Source organism: Miniopterus schreibersii (assembly GCF_964146895.1).
Source record: "Miniopterus schreibersii genome assembly, chromosome: 4".
NCBI classification, from domain to species: Eukaryota; Metazoa; Chordata; class Mammalia; order Chiroptera; family Miniopteridae; genus Miniopterus; species Miniopterus schreibersii.
The window spans coordinates 6,536,576-6,559,610 of NC_138105.1; the positions used below are offsets into that span (position 1 = coordinate 6,536,576).

Genomic DNA, 23,035 nt, shown 5'->3' on the forward strand with positions numbered 1-23,035 from the left:
ATTTAAACAGGCAGAGGTGACATTGTGAGTGGAACTGGTGGGTGGCTGGAGACGGTTACCTGTGACGTCTAGAAGTGACTGGGTGCCTGCCATGTCCAGCATGTGCCAGACCTGTTTCTGCAGTGAAGCCCTGCGGCCATACAGTGTCTTCGACTTTCTAGACGATGCAGGAGCCTCAGGGTGTGATGAGAGGGAGGGAATTGAGCACCTTCTTTCCTTACCGCCTGCTGGCTGTGGCGTCCCGGGGCTGTGACCTCAGTCCTGCAGGTGTGGCACCTGCTAGCCCCCTGCTCCTCAGGGCCTGAAAGTTCTAAATGATCTCGCTGTGCCCTCCCCCAGTCATGGAGTTTCCCTTCCCCCGTGTGGTTTTGGGGGACCCCTCATCTTCAGCAGTTGGCTGATAAATGGTTGCAGGTGGATGGAAAGTGGGTTTGATGGCACCCAGCTCATGTTCCTGGCTCCCCAGTCTAGTCTCTTCCTCTCCGAAGATGGCAGGGCTGCATCCTTTGTGGACTCAGCAGGAGAGCAGAGGAAGCCCCTGGGCTGCAGGGGTTGTGTGGGGGTGGGGGAGGCAGGGCTTCGGCTGAGTGGTGCTCCTGAGCTGCGACACAGGCCCAGGATACAGGGACGAGCTCGCCCGGCCTGCCCAGGACTCTCCATGCGCCGCAGTGTCCTCTGTCCTGCACACCCAGGATGGTTGAAGGGCAGATTAAGAGCAGCGGGACTCACAATAGTAGGTGGCTGAGTCACCGTGTGGCAGGTGTGGGCAGGGCACGGGCTGGGGGCGGGGACTCTGGCTCCAGCCAGTCGGCCCTTGTCTTTGTCCCTCACCTGTCCCCATGGGGAGGTGTGGGCTTCCCTTTGGATGGTGATCATTCCCGCGTCCGCATTGTAGCCAGCAGGAGGGTGAGAGTGGGACCTCTCCGAGCACAAGGTAGAAACGCAGGCTCCACCTGGGCTTCCGTCCATGCCCGCTGACCAGAACTCACATGTGTGGCCAAACCAGGCATGCCAGAGGCTGGGCACCTGGTCTTCGAGGCTTTGGCTATGAGTCAGGCGAGAGTGAAGGCTCCCCTGGCCAGAGAGGAGGGAGGCCGTGCACGCCCAGCCGCCTCCGTGCCTGTGTGTGGGTCCAGCGCTGAGGCAGCTTCCTCCCTGTCACTTTCTGGGCCTGAACCTCGCTGCCCTGATGGGCCAGCAGGCGGCAGGTGAGGTGAGACGCCGCCCAGGACAAGCCCCTTCTTCCTGCCACCGTAGCTTGTCACCCAGAAACGTTCCCAGAGTCGCATAACCAACCTCTGTGCCTCCAGTAAGGGGCTGACCTGGTGACGAGCTCGTTCGTTAAGGTTAAGGAAGAAGCGGCCGAGGCGGCAGTGGAGGTGCCGTGGCCCAGGGGCGCGTCCTGCTCAGAGCACAAGCAGCTGTCCACCCAGGGGGCGTCGGCACAGCTCAGGCGCTGGCAGTGGAACAGCCCCACTTTCACGGAAACCTCTGCCTTCAGGGGCTTAAGCCGTGCCAACAGGGTACCGGGCAATCCATTTACTTGGAAGCACCAATACTAATGCCCAGGGAGTCTTTGCTGTCTGGATGGTTTCTCCGAGGCTTTGGAGGGAGAAGGTACTGTGACCGTGTTCACCTGGGGGCAGGTGGGATGGGCGCGTTTGCTCACGTCCGAGGCCCACACAGCACCGAGTGCGGGACCGGGAAGGACGGGCTCAGCTGCTCGGCCAGGCTGAGGCCTCCGCCGCGCCTCCCGAGGGCCCGGCCGCCGGAGCGGACACGGTCCTGCGGCTGCCACGGCCTGCATGGCGTTCCTTTGGAGTGGAAACCCTGGGTAGGTTCCCGCCTGGGACGAGAGGCTGAAATGACCTGCTGGGAGCTGGCTGTCCAAACCGCCTCCCTGCAGCTCGGGCGTTGCCGTGTGTGCGGGCGCTCGCCCTCCTGTGCCCTGTCGCCGGTTACTAGCGAGCTGACGTCCCCTGGGAGAAACCGGAGGAGCGGCGCTTCCACGTAGGGGGGGCCAAACCGGCGACCCCACTGTTTTGATTAAGTAGATGGAAGCACCAGGGAGTGTGGTGTTACACCCTGGTGTCTGCGGAAAGGGAGAGGTAAGGGGTGCACAGAGTAGTTTTCATCCTGAGAGGGCCCTGCGGGTGCTTTGAGTGTCGCCGTGATAAACACCAGCCCCAGGATGCCACGGTGGATATGATTTTTCCTGGGGCTCCAGGGCTCAGAGCCCCTCCTGTGCCTTTCAGGGATCACTCACGTGGATGAGTGTGGGATGTGCAACACTGAAGCAAAGTGTTTCCCAGTGTCCTTCCTGTTTTGCCCAAATTAATTCACACTTAGATTGAAAGGTGTCCCTAGGCTGCGGGGTGGCTCCCCTATTGAAATGGGCGCTGTTTCTTCATGGAAGTCATTTGTGATATAAAGCAGGGGGTTGGACTGATGTGCAGGACAAAATCCATACATGTCTGTGGATTTGGGGTTTTCTGCAGACCGGCTGTGGTGGAGCTGCGGCCTCCCAGGGTTTGGAGCAGGAGGGTCAGCAAGGACCGTGCCAGAGAGAAGCCCCACCAGACAGGTTCTGGGAGGAGGGCATTTGTGTCCTCTGGGAGGAGGGCATCAGGAGCATCTGGTGCCCTTGGAAGCAAGTGTTCAGCAGCCGTGGTGGCCTCAGTGGCAGGCAGCGGAGCCCAGCAAACAAACGTACTGATGTTTTAAACGTACTGACTCCCGAGGGAGCATGAGAGGAAGGCTCCTGCGCTCCGGGGCATGCACCGAGTGTGGTATGGATGTTGTAGTTTTTGGTGGAAAACTTCAGAACTGTGGAAGAATATAGGTAGGAAAAGAACAAAGTTGCTCAATTTGACAACCCAGACTTCCTTTGGCGGCAGCTGAATGTCTTTCTTTGCTGTCATTCTGATCACTTTATGTAACGTGGATTTTGTGTCTTTGCTGTCATTCTGATCTTTTGTGTGTACGTTGCTGTCTTCACCACAGACACGTTTCTGAGGCTGAAGTCCTGCCGTCTTCGTAACTGGTCCTGCCTTTGAGCAGAGTAACCGTGAATGATGCTGTGTGGCCTGTCTGTGCTTTCTCATGAGGACACGGGATCCAGTAGAGAGTTTAGACCTCCTCCCCCGTGATATTGGTGTTTCTGAGTAGTCACTTCTAGAATCTAGAATCTAGAATCTGTGTATGGAATCTCTGCCCTGTCTTTTTACTTTTCTACCTTTTTACCAGCCACATGTGGCTAAGTTAAATAAAATCTACATTTCAGTTTCTCAGTCACACCAGGCACATGGCAGCGTCTCAGCAGCTGCTGAGGCCACCTCGTGGGGCAGTGAGGTGACCATTTCTCATCACGGAACGTCCTGTGGACTCGTCCGTCTATCTGCATTCAAAGCAGAACATCCTGACCCGGCGGGGGGCTTGGCTGGTCGGAGCTTTGTCCCATGGGAAGGGTCTGGTGGTCAGTTTCCGGTCAAGGCACTACCTGGGTTTCGGTTTTGTCTCTGGTCGGGGCACCTATTAGAGGCAACTGATCGATGTTTCTATCTTCCTTTCTCTCTAAAATCAGTTTGAAAAAGAGACCATTTTGTGTGATTTGTTTTTACTTTGTATTAATGACTGAAATAAAATATTAAGTAAAAAAGGAAGAATAAAATAAATGCAGAAAGGATTTGTTTCCCCACAGTTGTTTTGGTTTCGTTCCCCAGTTGTTTGTGACATACAGAGTGAGTGACAGTTTGAGCGGTAGCTGCCTGGACTGAGTGCCCGCAGCCCCGATAGACACACCCGTGGGAGCCGTCCTGACCGCTGGCCCGTCCCCTGCGTCTGTGTGGACTTGCGGGTGGTGACAGGCAGCGGACATACTGCTGAAATAACTTGTTGCATAAATCTCATTCTGGGAACTCAGAGCAGGTCCACTTCAGATCCCTAATGTTTTCTTCCTTGGAAGTGGGCAGAGGCGACAGCAGAGCCCCTGGGAGGCTGGGCCCTGTCCCCGAGACTGGCCACGCCATCTCTCCCGCCACAGACCCCGGAATCAGCATAAACTCACTTCATTGTGAAAAAAGCAATGTTCCCTCCACATTTATTTGTTCAAAGCCCTCATGTTAATTCAAGCAGCGTTTAACAGGCTTTTATGTTTATAACGTTTAATGTTTATGTTTTTATGTGTTACTTCTGTTTACTCTTCATGGTACAGTCTCTTATCGTTTGAACATTTCCTGGAGGGAGAGAGGAAAAGCCCCTGGGAATAGAAGTGTTTGCAGTTTAATCTGTCATTTGCCTGCTATTGATTTCTTTTTTTCTTTTTTTTTTTAGGTTGATTGCAGTGTTTGAATGTTGAGAAGGTACAGTTGTTAAAATTGCATTTTTAGGTGGTGGGGATTTGCCCAAAGAGGGTGCTGATGTGTGGTGACGAGCGAGGCAGACCCTGGTCTGGTGACGCGCTCATGGGTCTGCTTGATCTGCTCCTTGAAGTAAGTGTCCAGTTACTTGGGAAGTAAGATCTTTTCTTTTTGGAGGCTAACAGTTTATTAAATTAGCTGACATCATGTTAGGGAGGGTGGGGGCAGTTTGCACCTGTGTGGCCCCCAGGGTGGGTCATTGTAATGGTGACAGCGGGTGACTCACCGTCCCACCTCGTCTGTCACGGTGAAGGGCAGGAGGAGGTTGGCCAGCACTGAGTTGTAGGCGCCACAGAGCAGGTGTGTCGGACAGTCACGCTCCCTCCTCCCTCCACGGCACTGACAGAGACCAGTGAACCTGCAGGCCCTGTCCAGTGTCCCTTCCAGATGAGCCCTGAAATGTGACTGCCAGGGACTGAGGGGGTTTGGGTAAAAGGCAGACACACACTGCACGCTGTTTCCCTGTGGAAAACGTCTCTGGTAGAACTGCAGCTTGAGACAGTTGTGTAGCAAGTCAGCGTGTGTCTGGTCATAACTGGGTGTGCGGCTGCAGAGGTGAATCTCACAGCTCTCAGCCTGCTCCCCTGACTGACGTTGGTGCTCAGGGAAGGAGGAGCCAGCTGTCACTCAGGGGCCTCTCAGTCACTGGAGGTTTGCAGAACCTGGTTCTCTTATCGACGCAGCTGTGCATCCCATGCATGGGAGCTGCTGTCTGTGCCCAGGTGATCCTGCAGGACGCGGGGTTGGAGGGGAGGCCGGGATCCTGCAGGACGCGGGGTTGGAGGGGAGGCCGGGATCCTGCAGGGCGCGGGGTTGGAGGGGAGGCCGGGATCCTGCAGGGCGCGGGGTTGGAGGGGAGGCCGGGATCCTGCAGGGCGCGGGGTTGGAGGGGAGGCCGGGATCCTGCAGGGCGCGGGGTTGGAGGGGAGGCCGGGATCCTGCAGGGCGCGGGGTTGGAGGGGAGGCCGGGATCCTGCAGGACGCGGGGTTGGAGGGGAGGCCGGGATCCTGCAGGACGCGGGGTTGGAGGGGAGGCCGGGATCCTGCAGGGCGCGGGGTTGGAGGGGAGGCCGGGATCCTGCAGGACGCGGGGTTGGAGGGGAGGCCGGGATCCTGCAGGACGCGGGGTTGGAGGGGAGGCCGGGATCCTGCAGGGCGCGGGGTTGGAGGGGAGGCCGGGATCCTGCAGGACGCGGGGTTGGAGGGGAGGCCGGGATCCTGCAGGACGCGGGGTTGGAGGGGAGGCCGGGATCCTGCAGGGCGCGGGGTTGGAGGGGAGGCCGGGATCCTGCAGGACGCGGGGTTGGAGGGGAGGCCGGGATCCTGCAGGACGCGGGGTTGGAGGGGAGGCCGGGATCCTGCAGGGCGCGGGGTTGGAGGGGAGGCGGTGAGGACCTGGCTGCTCAGTGGGGCTCTGTGTCACCGTAGCAATGACGTCCTGCCTGCCGTGCCTCGTGTTCCTGTGGGGCGCCCTCGGGATCGCGGACGCCGCCAAGATCATCGTGGTCCCGCCCATCATGTTTGAGAGCCACATGTACATCTTCAAGACGCTGGCCTCGGCCCTGCACGCGAGGGGCCACCGCACGGTGTTCCTGCTCTCGGAGGGCCGCGACCTGGCGCCCTCGCCCCACTACGGGCTGCGGCGCTACCCTGGCATCTTCAACAGCTCCGCGTCCGACGCCTTCCTGCAGTCCAAGATGCGCAACATCTTCTCGGGGCGGCTGACGGCCGTGGAGCTGTTTGACATCCTGGACCACTACACCCAGAACTGTGACATGATGCTGGGCAACCGGGCGCTGATCCGGGCGCTGCGGCGCGAGCGCTTCGACCTGCTGCTCGTGGACCCCAATGACATGTGCGGCTTCGTGATCGCGCACCTGCTGGGCGTGCAGTACGCCGTGTTCTCCACCGGCCTCTGGTACCCGGCTGAGGTGGGCGCCCCCGCGCCTCTGGCCTACGTGCCCGAGTTCAACTCCCTGCTCACGGACCGCATGAGCCTGGTGCAGAGGATGAAGAACGCGGGGGTGTATCTGGTGTCCCGGCTGGGGGTCAGCCTCCTGGTGCTCCCCAAGTACGAGCGGGTCGTGCAGAAGCATGGGCTGCTGCGGGGCAGGTCCATGTACGACCTGGTGCACGGCTCCAGCCTGTGGATGCTCTGCACCGACCTGGCGCTCGAGTTCCCCCGGCCCACGCTGCCCAACGTCGTGTATGTGGGTGGCATCCTCACCAAGCCCGCCGGCCCGCTGCCCCAAGTAAGACCCCTGCACACCCGGGACCGTGTCCACAGAAGGGTCGCTAGTGCGGGTGGGTTTTTGGGAGCACAGGGCTGGTTATTTCATCACGATGCTGCTACAGGCGGGTAGGAAACAGCCCACCAGGGTTCCCTGATTGGACGGTTGGGGTCCTGGGACCACGGTTCTGCTCTGAGGGTGTCTGTGATGCCCAGGGCCACTCTGCCACATGGTCAGGACATGGGCGGGAGCCCTCACTGTAGTGTCTGAGCAGACTGTGGTGAGAAGTGAATGAGCAGGGGGTGGGGTGAGCCGTGAACGAGCAGGAGTGGCTTTGCTTTAATGAAGCACAGTTCCCTCTGTTCTGCCCCAAATCACAGTCAAGGCCCCCGTGTTCAGGGTCCACAAATGCTGTGGATAGAAATCACGTGAACAGAGTTCTTTTCTTGGCATCATAACAACTAGAAAGTTGACTTGAATGGGTGACAAGGTGACCATGGGAAGCTGTCCCTGCACTTCCTTCGAGGCCGGGGTTGTGGCCCTTTAGAGACCTGTCCTCACTCCGCGTCCTCTTGGCCAGTTGGGATGGGCGAGTCCCCTGCAGAGCTGTGCTCTGTCCTCGCTGTGTGTGTGTCACACTGGCAGGTGAGTCCCTGTCCTCAGGTGCACTCTTGGGACTGCTGTTGACATCTCACTGTACCTATAGTGAATGCAGAGCCTGTGCCTTGGTTTTCTCCAGAAGCCCCTTCTCCCCTTCCCCACGGCCACACAGGGCAGCCAGCGACCCGCTCCTTCCTGGCCCTGTCCCACATTCTGTCAGCCCCCTGGCGGGGCTGAGGGAGGAGTCCCACTCTCCCAGCCTCAGGTGAAGACCTGCGCAGAGTCGCTCGCGGGTAGTGATGTGGTTTGAAAGTTCCTTTAGGTTTTTCTGACACACGCATTGGAGCGTGTTTAGGGAGCTTTGGACATGTTGCGTGTGACACGGGAACGTGGGCCCAACCAGACTTTGAGCCACTGGCCTGGCGTTTCGCCTGATGCCCAGGGCTTGGTTCTTTGTGATGTCACATGCAGGGTAGACATGGTCTCCGCCACTCAGGAGTCACCAGGCTCACCTTGAATCCTTACCTTTTCTCTGTCACAGTCCCCTCCCTAAGGCAGCTGACACCAGCTGCCGAAGCAGCTCTGGGAGGTGGGGGGCATGTGGACTAACCACCAGCTGTGTCCCTTGTTACCCAGCACAGGGCCTGTCCCCACCCTCCAGTCCTGCGCCATCTCTTGGAATCGCGTTTCCCGTTGTTTTCCGGGCTCTGGGGCTGAGGTGCACAGCACGGAGGATGGCTCTCCTCTGCAGCCCAGGCTGGGCTCTGCCCCAAGGTCCTCTCCCACACTGACACCCTAGTTTAACTCCGAAGTCTCCTCAGTGGCCCGAGCCTTGGGGGAGGAAGGTGGCAGTTCCTGCTCCCCTGTAGTTTCTGGTCTGACGGTGCTCCCCTGTGCAGGGCTTCTTTGCTCCTCTCCCTCTGGACTCTCTGTAGTGACTCATCAGAAAATGCACCGTTTATGCAGTGGTCGTGGGTGTGCCACTGTCCCCCGCAGCATGGCACCTGCAGCGACATGCTCTGTGCACCCCAGGAGTGTGCACCCCACTGCAGGCCCCTCCACCTCAGGCACCCTTGTATCTCCTGCAGGTAGGCAGGGACTGTTCTGAGGGACGGTCCCCTCACTCTTGGAGGTGCTGTGTCTGGGAGGTCCAGACGCCAAGGGCCATGTGTTCTCCTGGAGTCTCTGGTGGTCGGTCTGACACGCTGGACTCTCCTGTGAGGCTCTAGAAGTGAATGAGTTTCCCCAGCGCCGGACATTTGCCAGGCACAGCTGTGACTAGAATAGCAGGGCCCAGCAGTGAATCCCCACCCACGAGAGTCACAGACAGCGGCTCCTTTGTTACCTGCCCAGGTGTCTCACACGGGCAGGCTGGTTCTCCAGATGTCCGGGTGATTGGATGGTGGGGTTTGATGTCACGGCCTGGAGGAAGGGCCCAGACACGTTCTGAAAGACGTTCCAGAAGCTTCTGTCACATCTGACCCCAGGGAAGCCCTAGAGCATCTAGTTCACCCTGTTCATTTGATTAATTTTTTTTCAAAATGAGGAGGGTCCATGCGTTGGCCCATAGGAGAGTCAGCAGTTTGCGTGGCTCCTGCGGGGGAGGCCTCGTGGATTGTCGGGCAGAGCCTGGCGAGTGCGGATTGCAAAACACCTTGTCAGGGTGTCGGCACCTCCCGTTTACAGGTTCATACACAAAGGTGAGGCCGTCCTCTGATTTTACCTGATACCTCGCTCGGAGGTCATGAGGACGTTACGTGAGGGTTGAGTGAAGCATCAGGACCTTATGCGTGCTGTAGACGCTGGGTCACAGACGCTGGCAGAACCCCGACGCTGGATGTCAGAGTGCTGAATTGGTGTCGAGAGCTGGGGTCGTGTCTGGATTGTGGGGTCGCTTCATGTGCACGTGAGCCATGTGCCTTACCCATCCAGCTGTCTGCACGGGTTGCCCGGTGTCCTGACGGGGTGGACTGAGGGAGACGGTGCGGCTGGACCATGTCCACATACTGGTGTGGTTACTGTCAGAACGGACAGTGCAGGGCAGCCACACAGAGTTAAAAAAAGGTTCACTTTGGCAGGGAGGCCTGTGAGCAGGTTCCTGTTGGCTCAGGGCCCTTAAGTATTAAATGTGAATGAAAGCCTGGTGGATGTGCTCGGTGGTTAGAGCTTTGGCCCACACACCGAGGGGTTGAGGGTTCAATTCCCAGTCAAGGGCTTGTACCTGGGTTGAGGGTTCAATCCCTGGCCCCAGGTTGGGGCTCGTGCAGGAGGCAGCCAAACGATGTGTCTCTCTCACATCCATGTTTCTTTTTCTCTCCCTCCCTTAAACTTTTTCTTTAAAAAAAAAAAAAAAATCAATGGAAAAAATAACCTGAGGTGAAGATTAACTAAAAGCAGAAACAAAACAAAGAAAAAAACGTGAATGAAGCATTAACATCTGATAGGTGTCCCTGTAGCATTTAGTGGCTTCACAGGAGTCACAGCAGCACCAGGGAAGCATCGTGCATTTACCTAAAATTAGCAGGTTCCAGGTCTGCTCTTTGTGTGGGTTCCCACTGGCTGAGGTGGTCAGGCCCTGTCGGCCGCGATCTTGGCCTCTTTGCAGCCTCGCAGCCTGACCTGCAGTCACTCTGCCTAAAGGGAGTCCACATGGGAGCCTCGCTCATGTGCACCTCGTGGGTGTCACCTTATCCCCCAGTCCCTGGACCATAGCAGGCACTCAGTAAATGTTCAATATTGAATGAACTGCATCAAACAAAAATCGTTGCCAAACACTAGGCCCTTGGCTGGCGCAGCACAGTTAGTATTACAGTCGTTATCTGTTTGTCCCCGGCGTGTCCGATGCATCCCAGCCCCAAGCGCCATTCCGGGCGCAGTCACTGCAGTGAGTTAGAGCGGCTGCTGTGCTGCTGTGCTGCTGGTAATAAGGTCCCTGCCTCTTCCCTCTGGGTGAACTGATGCGGTCTCGTGCACTGGAGTGGGACAGTGACCACCGCATCTGTGAAGGTGACCTGGGTGCCCTGGCCCTTGTGAGCTGCACCCTGAGGTCAGCACGCTCAGGGGTGTCCTCCTCCCTGCACCCTGAGGTCAGCAGGCTCAGGGGTGTCATCTTCCCAGCTGTAGAGACATTTTTAATTCAGGGGAGTTTGGTTGTGGGGACAGATACAGATAAGAGAGGTAGAGATAAGAGACCAAGTGGGGTCAGGACCCTTTCTGTCATTCTGTCCTTCCCAGGACGGCCTTGGGGATGCGGAGCAGCTGGTTCCTTGGACTCGCTTGTGAGCATATCCAGTTATGAGAAGAGTAAACCAGGATGCAGGGTGGGCTCCACCATCCCTCTCGGTGACACCCGGATGAGGGCTTCCCTGTGATGCCGGAGGGGTCTGGAGCAGAGGTGCTCGCTCAGGATGCAGCGCATGCAGAAAATTAGGGCCTTTTAATGAAACAGCTGTGGTGGTGGTGTTATCTCATCGGACAGGAAGCTGCACCCGGGTTACAGCTGAGTAGCAAATTGGTTGGAACATCCCCTGCTGAACATGTCCTTTAATCAAAAGACGTGTCTTTTGCAGTCCGTGCCTCTTTTTTTCTGTTATTTTCGTGGGTGGTTTTTATTTCTCTGCTGGGATCTGGTCCCTCACAGGCCCTGTTGTAGAATGTGCCCCGCTGTGTCATTTACTGCACATCTGGAGCTCCACATGGGACTCTGGGTGCTGCGCCCTCGCTCTGAGCTTGGTCCCCTCCACGCTGAGCTTGGGTGCCGTGCGGGGCCCCCTGTGGAACTCGCTCATGTAGAAATGTGCTCATGGGTCTGTTCCATGCAGGTTCCTTGGGTCGAGTGCATGTTATGTTTTCATTCTGTGGGGAGAAGCCCAGTTACCTTCCGAGTGAGCGGATGTCCCCAGGGTGGGTCCATAGGCGTGTGGCCGAGTGGCACTGCGGGTCTAGAACTAGCCATGGAAAGAGGGGCTCAGGAGAGGTGGAGCCATGGGGAGCTTGGGGGACCCACTGTGAAGGCCCAGCGAGCTCAGTGGGCCCAGGAGCAGAAGCCCAGGAGGCTGGACGGCCCCTACCCGGGTTTGGGAGCTGAGTGGAGATGGCACCCCGGAGGAGGGCCTTGGACACCAGGATGGGGTTGTGGCCTCAGACATAATTGATTTGCTTTCAGAAAGGATTGACCTGGCTGCTCTGTGGGGAAAGAGAGACTAGTGTGTTGGGGTGACAGTGGAGTCCAGTGGCCAAAGCTCAGGAGGTGGCAGGTGGTGGCAGGAGGGGGGATTTCAGCAGATTTGGGAGGTAGTGGGTAGAGCAGGGAAATGGCCAGGTCTCCTAAGGGACTGGGGTGATGTTTCCTTGATGGGACAGACCAAGGGGTGACCAGGAGTTGGAGGGAAGAGGCTTGCTCAGTTGGGGGACATTTAGCCTGAGAAACCTGTGAGTACGTAGGAGCCAGTGTCACACTGGCCTTGAATATGTGAGCAGCATGTGGGTGGGACCAGTTGGGCATCTTCCCGGAGACTATGCTAAAGCTGTGGGCGGAGGAAGCCGCTTGCAGGTGGTGTAGCAGGTGAGGGCTCAGTTTGAACCACTGACTCCCCGTTTGGGGCAGGAACTGGGGCTCAATGCCGAGAAGTCAGGACCTACCACCTGGAGCAGGGCCAGGAAAAGGGGGTTCAGAATCCAAGAAAGGAGGTGTCAGGAGGGGATGGTCCACAGTTGTTATCTCTGCTGAATGGTGCTTTGGTCCTGTGTTGCTGGGCAGTTTTAATTGTTGCCATAAAAGAGCGAGGTCAAGCTGTCCTTTGACAGTGGTTTCCGTGGGCTGCCTAAGTCACTGGTGAAGTGGGCAAAGGCCAGCTGGACACCAGGAGTCGATGCTCTTGGGGTCTCCAGCCAGGTCCTTGGGGGGTCACTTGGGATTCTGGTGCTGTTTGCTTATCACTAAAGTCTGGGTGGGTCACTGGTAGGGATTGGGCTGGGTTTGGATGGGTTTTCAGGGATGGTGTGAAATGGGCATTTTGTGCACCAGAAGTACATTAAATACACTTACAGTCTTTACTTAGAGGATGCGAGTCCCTGCAGCCGTGTCGGCCGCGTCCAGCCAAGCGGGTCTGCGCAGGTGCATCCTACGGGATGTTCATAGAGGCAGAGGCTTGCGGGCGGTGGGCCAGGGCAGGTGGGGAAAGGGTTTTACAGTTTATACAGTGGAGCTTTGGCTTTCTAGTAAATGGTGAACAGTAACTAGAAATGCTATTAACATAGTATTTGATTTATAAAAAGCCTGATTAAAATTACACATTTGGTTTTATTTTGCATAATACAGAAATAACATTTTTTTCAGAAAATGTAATTGAGTTGCCACTTTTATTGAAGGATATTTTCCCCCCCTTGGACTAGAAACCTAAAGAGAATTATAAAACACACCAAGCCATATACATAATTTGGTTTCTTTTCACCTTAAAAATGGTCTCATTCAGCTTTTTGTTATATAGAACTTTTAAATAGATATTGTAAAATATGCTTTCTTTAAAGGCAAAAATTAAAATAGGAAAATACTTAAAGCCTTTGAAAATTTGGTTTTGTTTTGGTCAAGGTCATGCTTAGTTGAAAACTATACAGAGAAGTTTATAAAAAGTAAGGAATTTTCACTCTGCTGCCAAGCTTAGCTGCCCGAGACTCGGCTCAGTTACAGGTACACGTTCCTCAGAGGAGAATGGTTGATCTGAGGCACCTGCCACTTACCTGTCCTCTGTTCACGTCCCCCAGTGTAGTGCTTGGCCTCTTCATTTCCTTTTTGCAGCTTACAGTTATTCCAGTTAAGTCTAAGTTACCTTGTTCCATAAAAACTTTAAATAAGACTATTTGCTGTGTCTTTATGATTAAAAGGGCAGGTGTAATTTGGGCCACTTTGCTTTTTAGCTGTTGAGAAGCATCAGGTGTTATCGTGAAGAAACTTGGGGACAGACCACAGGGACGAGATTGCCGTGCTAATTATGTACAACAGTGTAGTCTGTGTGGCAAAGTTCCCTTTTCCAGAGAGGATATGGCTCCCTACAGTCTGTAATGCAGACAGTTTGGTTCCTCTGTCTAGACCTGCTTGGTAATCAAGTTAAAGCCTTTTTAATTATGGTGATTTGATGGATAGTCTGGAATAGTTGACAGTGTGAGGTCACCTGACTCAGTTACCAAGGCTGCTTCCCTTCTGGTCCAAATAGCTCCCGGCAGAGGTGACAGATACGGCACAGGCTCAGTCACTGCTCATGTTGATAACTCTACCCGCCCAGCTGAGCAGGGCCCCGTCCCTGGTTCCCTCAGAGTCTTGAGGCCCTGCGGCCGCTGCCAGCTGGAGGCCCCAGCTGTGCCCGGTGTCCCCTCGTGCCCGGACTCCCCAATTAGAGCCTCGGGCGGCACAAAGCCGCCTGTGCTGCGGACACAGTGCCGTTTTGTTTGAGAAACACAGATAAATAATCTTCATTCACCAGAGGCATTTGCGCGGAGTATATGGAGCAGGCAGTCCTTAGCAAAACATTCAACCTGCTAGGAGTAAGCTATCAGCGGCTCCTTTAGGAAACCCAGCCTCGGCCGCTGCCAGGCTCACACGTGGCCTCTCCACTACCCCTTCTTCTGTCTTTCCCTCATCCTGCTCTTTCAGCCCCCAACCTGACCCCCCCCGGGGCTCAGGACCTGGCAGCCCAGAGCCCCTCAGCCACTCTTGGGAACCTGCCGCCTCGCCTTCAGGACCCCTGTCCTTTCTTTCTCCGGGACCCCTGTCGCTAACCTGGGCGTGAGCAGAGCAGACTGAGGGCCCCCAGTGCTGTGTGGATGATGACAACGTGCCCGTCCCATATCTCCTTTCCAGGGTTAGTGAATATTTCATACTGAAACCGGAGGCCGGAGGCAGGAAGGCACAGGTCAGGAGAATCAATACCAGCCGTCAGTTGGCTCAGTGAAGGGCAGACTGGTTCCAGGCACGCGGGCACACACTGTGTGACCCAGCATCTGTCCTCACTGCCCACGCACCCGTGTGACTGAAGGTTCGAGCTTCTCCAGGAAGGTGGTGATGCGGCCTTTCAGCTGCTCACAGCCAGCGCCAGCCCATCAGTCTCTGAGTGCGGAGGGAACGGCCGTGGGCCCACGTGGGGCTGACATGCACGCTGTCCGTTTGCCTCCCTTAGCTGCGTCGAGGTTGAGTGGGCCAGAACACACTCCCTTGAGGGGCTGAGAGGTGCAGAGAACATGTCAGTGCATTTAAATGTTTAAATTGGCCCTGGCCGGCGTGGCTTGTTGGTTAGAGCATCGGTCCGTGCACAGAAGGGTCATGGATTCAGTTATTGGGTCAAGGGCATGTACCTGGGTTGCAGGTTTGATTCCCAGCCCTGGTCCCGGATCCTACAGGAGGCAACCAATCCACGTGTCTCTCACATCGATGTGTCTTTCTCCCCCCCCCCCCCACTCCCTCCCACTCTTTCTAAAGATCAATGGAAAAAATATCCTTAGGTGAAGATTAACACACACACAAAATTTAAATATAATGTTTAAAATGTGTAGTTGTCTTGGAGACATTTCTTCGTCCAGGACGGTGCATTCGGGGAGTTCACTATGCAGTGATGAGTGTCTGGAACTGAACGAGTCTCACTCCCAGTCTGTGTTGTTTCTGCCTCGGTGATCGGTCGCTCCACCACCTCACAGTATCAAACCCATGTCCCCACAGTGGGTCCTGGGATGCCAGAGACACACCGAGACTCGTCTGCCTTCCTGCCCTGGCATGGTGCCTGTCACAGGCAGCACTCTTATCCGTAAGAGGAGGGTAAAGGGATGTTTTCGTTGATTGAAGATCTGCTGAGATCCTATTTGTGCGTCTGTGAATTTAAGAGCATTACGGAAAAGTAAAGGATTTGAAGCATGAGGGAGGAGCTGTATGTCCAATTACAGTCGATAGCTATTAAAATTTTAAAAACACATTTGCTAAGATCCGCTGCATTTTCAGACAACATTTAATGGAGATTTCTCCCAGGAATTCCAATGACAAGCAGGCTCTTCCGGCCTCTCGCTTATCTGGACGACAACAGAGCTAAAGGCAGGTTGAAAAGGCATTTGAGAAGCCAGAGCAAATGCCTGGGAGTCAGAACCTGTTTGTGCCCTTGACTCCCCGTGGGTCCTTTGAGGCCCCCCTCCCACGTTGCCTCCCTCTGACTGTGGGCTTCTCAGCAGCTGGGGGTCTTACCGCCAAGCCAGTGGGAGAGTCACACAGCAAGTGGGCCCCCTAGTCGGCAAGTGGGAAACAGCCAAAGGACAGTGTGATACCCACAGAGGAAGGGAGGCCCTCAGAGCAACCTCACGTAGACGGAGCACGTGGTGCTGCAGCCCTGGGGGTCTCTGCTCTGTCCTCGCCCTGTAATCGGGGCAGCAGGGGCCTTTCCCAGGACTTCCTGCCCCACGGCCTGCCTGTCGTGTGACGTGCCCGCGATGACTAGGTCTCTCTCGGGTTCGCGGCCTCATACCTGCCTGCTGGTTTTCCCTCACGGAGTGAGCAGTGTTTGCTGCGTGCCTGCTGTGGGCAGGTACAGTCCACGCTGGGGACACGTCCCTGAGCTGTAAAGGGTCTTCCACCACTGTCTGGGATTCCAGAGCAGGTCCCGGGGGGAGAACACCATGTGCAGATGAAGGAGGGGTTTGGGGCTCCCTGACCCTCTGACCAGAGTCCATTCACTCCCTCATTCGTCCATCACTTCTGTCTCAAACACTGATCACGGCTCAGACACTCTCAGTGCCCTGGCCCGGTGGTGTAGTGACCCTGACACCCCCCCCCCCAAGGACTGAGGGAGACTGCGTCCATCCCCAAGCAAAGATTTTAATTTTAATGAAGCACAGCTTATTATTTCTTTCAGGGATGTGCCTTTGGTTTTGTATCTAAAGAGTCATCGCCAAACCCAAAGTCATCTCTGTATCCTGTGTTCCCTTCTAGAAGTTTTATAGTTTTCATTTCATGTTTAGGTCTGTGACCCATTTTGACTTAGCATATTTGAAGGGTGTGAGGTCTGTTTCTGGACTCTTCTGTCCCGCTGCTCTGTGGCCTGTTCCCCCGTCAGTCACCACCCTGTCCTGATCCGGGAGCTGCACAGCCGGCCTTGAAGCAGGTCAGCGTCAGTCCTCCACTCCCTTCTCCCTCCGTATGGTGTCGGTCGCTGTGGGCTTTGTCTCCGTGGGAACTTTAGGTCCCGTTTGTTGGGGTCACAGCATAACTTGCTGGGGCTGTGACTCTGGTTGTGTTGAATGTGTAGGGCGAGGGGAGGAGCTGCCGTCCCGACTGTGGACTCCTGTCCACGAACGTGGGCCTTCTCTTTAGCTGCTCGTTTCTTCTTTATTTTCATGGTCCAGTGTCGTGTGGTCCTCATTTAGACCTTGCTTGTATTTTGTTAGATTTATACCTGAGCATTTCATGTTTGGAGACGCGACTTTAAACGGTATCGTTTTAATTTTGATTCCACTGTTCATTGCCGGTAACGGGATTAACCTCGCATCCTGCAACCTTGCCATGATCGCGTCATTCCCAGACAGAGTTTTGTAGATTCTTTTTGACTTTCTACAGAGACGATCATGTCATCTTGGACAAAGACATTTTTCCTTCCCAGCCCATATATTTTTTACCTTTCCATTTGGTGCGTTAGCTGTCCCTACAGCTAGATGGTATTTCTCTTGTCCAAGAAGTGCCTCTCTGTTCCTAGTTAACAGAGTTTTTGTCGTGAATCGGTGCTAGATTGTCAAATGCTGCTTCTGAGTTTATTGATGTGATCATGAGATTTTCCTGTTAGCCTGGTGATGTGGTCGATTATCTTAGTTTATTTTTGAACGATGACCCAGCCTTGCATGCTTGGGATTTCATTAGATTTTTGAGAGTGTAAAACATGCAATTAAACTTGAAGGAATTATAGGATCTAAATTTCCCCATTTTCTGAATTAGTCTCATCTTTGTTTGCAAATTGACACAAAAACAAAAATTCATGCTCATTATATTTCTCCCTCCACCTGTGCACTGAAAGATATTACAATAGGACTGATCATTTTTAAAGTGAATTTGAAATGTCACAAGATAAAATTCAGTAGTTTCAAAGTGTACAGAAATTCTGAGGGGAGGGAAAGAAGTAAACATCACTGAAGAGGACGTGACAGTAGTGGACAGGGAACAGAGCTGCCCACGTGCTCAGTGGCGTCTCCTCTTGCGAAAGTCGCCACCGTGGCCTCAGGATTTAATATTTATCGTCAGGCGCATGGGTGGCTAGAGGAGAGGCCCTGGCCTCTTTAGCTTCATTAACTTGGTGGAATTTGTTCAGCGCTTGTACCTGAGGTTTGGGCCTTGGGACCCGGGGTTGGTCATGTGTGACGGAGTCTCTGCCTGACGTGGCGTTTTGCAGGTAACAGGACAGCGGTGAGCGGAGCGTGTGGTTCAGCGCCCTTGCCCATCACCTGCCGGGCCCCCGGCTGCCCGTAGCCACTGCTCACAGCGGGGAAGCACGTTCTGTCATAGTTTATTTAGTTAGGATTTATCAGTGTGCCTTTCAATACGAGATTCTTTGGCTAAACCTGTTCTGTTTTTTTAAATCAGTCCCTGTTAGGCTGTGGGCACTTTGCTTCCTGAATTCCTTCCATGGGTTTTCGCCCGAGTGAGCAGCTGTGTGACCACCTCGTTGCCTGCAGGGCAGCTGGTACCCTGGGCTCAGCAGCCCAGTAAATGAGACTTCACATTCTGTCTGATTTCCCTCTCTCGCGGCTTCTTGAGTTTCTAAGCAACCCGATTTAACTTTGCTGTTTGATTTTCTGCTTGTATATGACAAAAATATATTTATTTCAAAAAACCATTTTCTTTTAAGTGCCCATGAAAGGTTAAATTATAGAAAAATAAATGGAGTGTAATTACTTGTCTACTATTTTCCTCTTGTCTTTAGAGAAATTCTCCCCCCCCCCCACCCCGAGGAATGAGGGCATTTTTTCCATTGATTTCAGAGAGAGTGGAAGGGAGGGAGGGGGAGAGAGAGGGAGAGAAACATCGATGTGAGAGAGGCACATCAATTGGTTGCCTCCCACACGCACCCTGACGGGGGACCCGGATCGGACCTGCAACCTGGGTACCTGCCCTTGACTGGGAATTGAACCCGGGACCCTCTGGTGTGCAGGCTGATGCTCTAACCACTGAGTAACACCAGCCAGGGGAGAACTTCCTTTTAATGCAAAATATGCCACTTTTCTCCTGTGAATTATCGTGGAGACGGCTGAAATGCAAAGTGTGCTCTCTGGTCAGCGTCCTGCTTCATTCCGAACAAACCCCATTTGAAGGGCTACTTTCCTCCAGGATGGGCAGCTACTTCTGGGGGCTTCGAAAGGAAAACAGAAACCTTTCTGGTTCCCGTTACTTGACTGGTTGGCATGGTTTTGCTGCGTGCCCAGGGTGAGGATTCTGTTCCTCTCTGTGACTTCTGTGGCACGAGGTTATGGACAGTGTGTGGGGCGCCCACCGCAGAGTGGTGAGGTGCGGGGGGTGGAAGGACATCCTGTGGCCCTGGGTTAGGTGTTAATAGTGGTAGTGCTGGTGAGTGACAGGCCTCGTCCACCACCTGGATTACAGGTGGGACGCTCAAGGGCATCCTGAAAACAGGAGTGAGCCCTGTGCTAACAGGCACATGGGCCCAGGCTCCTGTGTCTTGTGGTCACTTGGTGCTAATGAAAAGGCACCTGAGGCTGTAGAGTAGCTGTTGTCATGTTTTCCTGAGTGAGGTTAACGGGCTTGCCCTTCAGATGGGTTCTTCCTGGTCACTCAGCGTGGGGTCCTGCCCACAGCACAGCCGTCCTCGCACTTCCTGTCCCTGGATGGAGCTGAGCCCGGGGGACAGGGACCCGGTGGGTGCCCTGTGGCCTCTGGTGGGGTGTGATGCCCACCTGTGGTTTCTGCATCAGTGTCTCCATGGGAGGTGTAGGCAGAGCCTCAGGAGTCCTCAGGGCTGACTCGGGTCCTGTCCATGGGCCGTCGAAACCTTCAACGCACCTGAGAAATGACGTGTGTGTCCTGTTGGTTAAGCAGACACTGGTGGCTCTTCCTGAGACTGTCACCTACCCCTTTCTGTTCCACATTGTATCTGGTTGTGAGCCCTGCTGGGTGACAGTGCCCAGGTTTCTCCTGGGACAGAGCTGAGCGGCCTTGAGGGCTGCAGTAGAGTCTGTCCTGGGATCCTCGGGGTCCCTGCATCAGTGTCTAGCTCCACCCAAGACTGGAGGCCAGGCCGACCCTCTTCCTGTTCTCACTCCTCACAGACCACTCACGCCCCCCCCCCATCCCCACAGTTGACGTCACTTCACCTGAGAGGCCCCTGGGCCCTGTGGCCTCTGTGTGGCCCCCTGTGTTCCGCACAGCACGGAGGCTCAGGGGGCTCCTCAGTTCTCTGCCTTCCCTGAGGGCGTCACTGAGTACCCCATGTTAATGCAATAACCGAAAACAAAGGTGCATCCGGACACTGGGAGGTGTGTCTCTGTGTCCCGTGAAGAGGCTCTAAGGCAGGCAGCAGGTTTGGTGACTGAGGACCCCAGGGCCCAGCAGCCCCTGCAGCAGCGCCAGTCTCTGGGGCAGGACGGGGGCTCACTGCTCAGGTGTCCTGGCCCAGAAGGCGACTCCTTACCTTCTCATGCTTAGCCTCAGCTGGGCTGGAGGACAGAGTCTCGCTTGGGCTGTGACCTGCCCCCAGGAGGCTGGGAATTGTCCTGAGAGCCTGGGGGACACAGGGATGGCTGGGCAGCAGTCCCTCCCATGGCCATGCACCTTTGTTTGTTTTGTTCAGAAAGGATTTAAAGGCCACTGTGGTTAGGTGAGCACTCCAGACTGCGTGACTCCCTGGTGTGCTGGTGTGTGTCCCTGGCCTAGGGCTCTGCTCTGGGAGGCACAGATATCACGAAGGGCAAAAGTCAGAAGCCACTGATTCAGATGGTGTGGACAGTCACCTGGGACCAGTGGGTTTCACCACACTGGACTGGCACTAGGGTCTCCTGGCTGAGCCCCAGGGTGAACCCAACGTGTCAGGGCTTCGGGGTCCTCTCTGCTCAGGTTTGAAGCTCCTGCCGTGACTGCAGCAGTGACTCACACCTGCTCCTGTGGGGCCCTGTGGTTGCAGAATGACTGGCCACCGGCCACCTGGGGCTCGAGGCTGTTGCAGGTGGTGCCAGGTCCTTCTCAGGTGTGAGCAGCTCTATGAGGCCCCAACACTCGGATGGGGCCTGTGTGCAGTCGCTGCAGGGCTGTCCATCTCCCCCCAATGCTGTGCACACCTCCAGGTATCAGTCAGTGCTCCGTCCACTGTGGCCACGAGCGCCAGTCCCACTGCCGGACTTGCGTCCTGCTGTTGAACTTGACCTTGGGTGGTTGGTTTTCCTTTTGTTTTCAGGTTTGCTTAGTTTGTCAGAATCACCTGTGAGGTGACAGGGATCCAGTAGCAAGTTAGGGTCCCTGGAACCTGCTTGTTCCCTGACCGTGCCCATTGACCTTTTCCCAGAGGAGTTTTCATTGTTGACGGGCAGGGGCGCTCTCCTCTGCCGCAGAGCCTCCCTCCCCTTTGCCAGAGGTGCCCCCACCCCCTGCTGCCACTACATCCGTCCCTAATGCCTACCTTCCCACCCTGGCACTCACCCCAGCAAGCCCTGGACGGGTCCTGGGCTCGGCCTCATCACTTTCGTTCACTGACCTCAGCTCCGGCCCCGGCTCCCAGTGGGCCTCTGGGGTCAGGTTTTCAGAGCTGTAGGGACCCTGAGATCCTCGCTGGCAAACGTCCTCCTCACCGCTGGCCCTGTGGAAGTGTCTGCCTCTTTCTCCACCTCTCGTTCTGGTGGGGGACCCTTGGAGCCAAATGTATAATAAGCCACATATGTCGGGAAGCGTGTGAGCAGGTTGAGACACCCGAGTCCTCTTCTTGGAGATGTGTCTTCAGCCTCTCGCTTCCACCATGTTTCTCTCTGTTGTGTCTCAGCTCTTCTTGTGATTTTTATGGGAATCTAAGACCGTGTCCAGATCGAAGGCAGGTCCAGGCTGGTTTCCCTATGTGTCCCCTGCCCTCATATATCCCCTCACCCAGACCTGGCCCAAATTTGTACGCTCCGCACAGCCCAGCATTCAGCCGGAGCACAGAGACGTGGGTTTCTGAGCAGAGGCAGTAGGTCCATGGTCACCAGTGCCCGGGACTGTCGAGGACATGAACTTGTCCCCACGTGTCCACTGGACAGGATTGAGGATGTGGACTTGCCGTCCCCACGTGCCCACTGGAACAAAGTTACGCCTCAGGCCAGGTTCTCAAGGCATTTCCCACAGGCCTTTAAATTTATGCTTCATCCATAGCGTGCCCGAGGTTCTAAGGTACACCCTCAGGTCCAGCTTACCTACTGGACCAACGGGATAAACTAGTTTGTGAAAACGCAGGTGGAGTTGAGAGAGAGGACTCCCATGTGCACCTTTGGAATAAACCCATTCATAGTTGGTGGTGTTGGCCTAGGGAAGACCTACTGTAAGCATCAGGTCTGTAGGTGTCCACTGACTGCTGAGTGGGCACGAATTATGGGCAGTTTGGGGGCTTCGATCTTCAGGTATTTGTAGTCTGAAGAAGGGGAAGACATACGTATACATATAATTTTATAACAGTTTTAAATGTGAGCAGTGTGATGAGAGAGATACAGTACTATCAAAAATGAGAAGTAATAAATTCTTAAACTCACCCAGATCAGAGGCAGAGGGAGAATGCAGTGTCTGCCTGACCCAAAGGCCCTGCCCTTGGACAGAGGGAGGGGTGCACTGTGACCCAGGGTCAGCATGAACTGGTTGCCTGCATGGGCGGGTGACTGGGCTGATGGGATGGTCCGAAGTTTGGGTCGGACGTGAGGGGCAGGCGGCCTGATGGTTGGACCAGTGAACACTTCAGTGTCTTTCTCGTGGGTAAAGTTAGGAAGTTGTGTTGAGGACTGGGGCGCTGAGTGGACCGAGCCTGACTTCTGGTCGGCAGGGACTGAGAGAGCTCAGAAGTAGAGGAGAGAAGCTGGTGCAACTGGAGGTCTGGGGCAGCTTGTTCACGGATGTGCGCAGTGGCTCCTGTGAGTTGGAAGAGTGATGACCCCGCTGTGTTCACAGAGGTGGCCCTGTGTGAGCAGGTGAGGGAGATGGGACCACACAGCCCCAGGCAGCTTCCAGGTCCTCCTCCCCCGCATCCCCTTGGTGGGCTGAGGCTCCCTGTCCTGGCAGGAGGAACCATGAGGTGTCTTTCTGTCGGGTCGGCCCCAGAAGGTTCCAGTGTGGCCGGCACTGGGCCGAGACTCTGCCCTGGGACACATGCTCCCTGAGGTGTCTCCATCATCCTGGGACCAGCCCCCTGCCGCCCCCTCTGGGTCACAGGCTCCTGACGGATCTGTCATCTGCAGGGGTGACATACAGGGGAGGGTGTGCCAGGTCCTCATTTTCTGGGTCACTCACCCAAGCAGACCCCTGTCTGCTTGCTCCTGGCCTCCCAGTATTCAAAATGGAAAAACATAATTTGCAGTGACCTTGTGAGCCAGATGCTGAAATTGATGGAGGGGTTTTGAACTTAAGAATAAAAATGAGTGGATTTCCTAGAATGTTCGATTTGCACCCCCAGTGAAGAGAGTGCAGAGTCGTTAATATTCTAGAGAGCAAGTAATTGGGATTTATGATAAAATGAGATTGTAAAAGGAACAACGTGACTGCCTCCTTCCCCGCACAGTGAAGGGTAGACTCTGGCTCCTGGGTAACGG

General features: G+C 55.2%; 1 protein-coding gene across 8 annotated transcripts in view; it reads left to right on the forward strand.

The window, feature by feature from the left end:
- Positions 1-23,035, forward strand: part of UGT8 (UDP glycosyltransferase 8) — a 51,073-nt gene that overhangs the window by 16,846 nt on the left and 11,192 nt on the right. For 5 of the 8 annotated variants that reach the window (XM_081134766.1, XM_081134763.1, XM_081134765.1 and 2 more), the window contains exons 2-3: positions 4,333-4,361; positions 5,847-6,670. In XM_081134766.1, the coding sequence (XP_080990892.1) occupies positions 5,849-6,670 (822 nt within the window). In that variant the 5' untranslated portion in view covers positions 4,333-4,361; positions 5,847-5,848. Of the gene's footprint in view, positions 1-4,332; positions 4,491-5,846; positions 6,671-23,035 lie in introns of all 8 variants that reach the window. The other 3 variants (XM_081134762.1, XM_081134761.1, XM_081134760.1) reach the window with 1 other exon arrangement.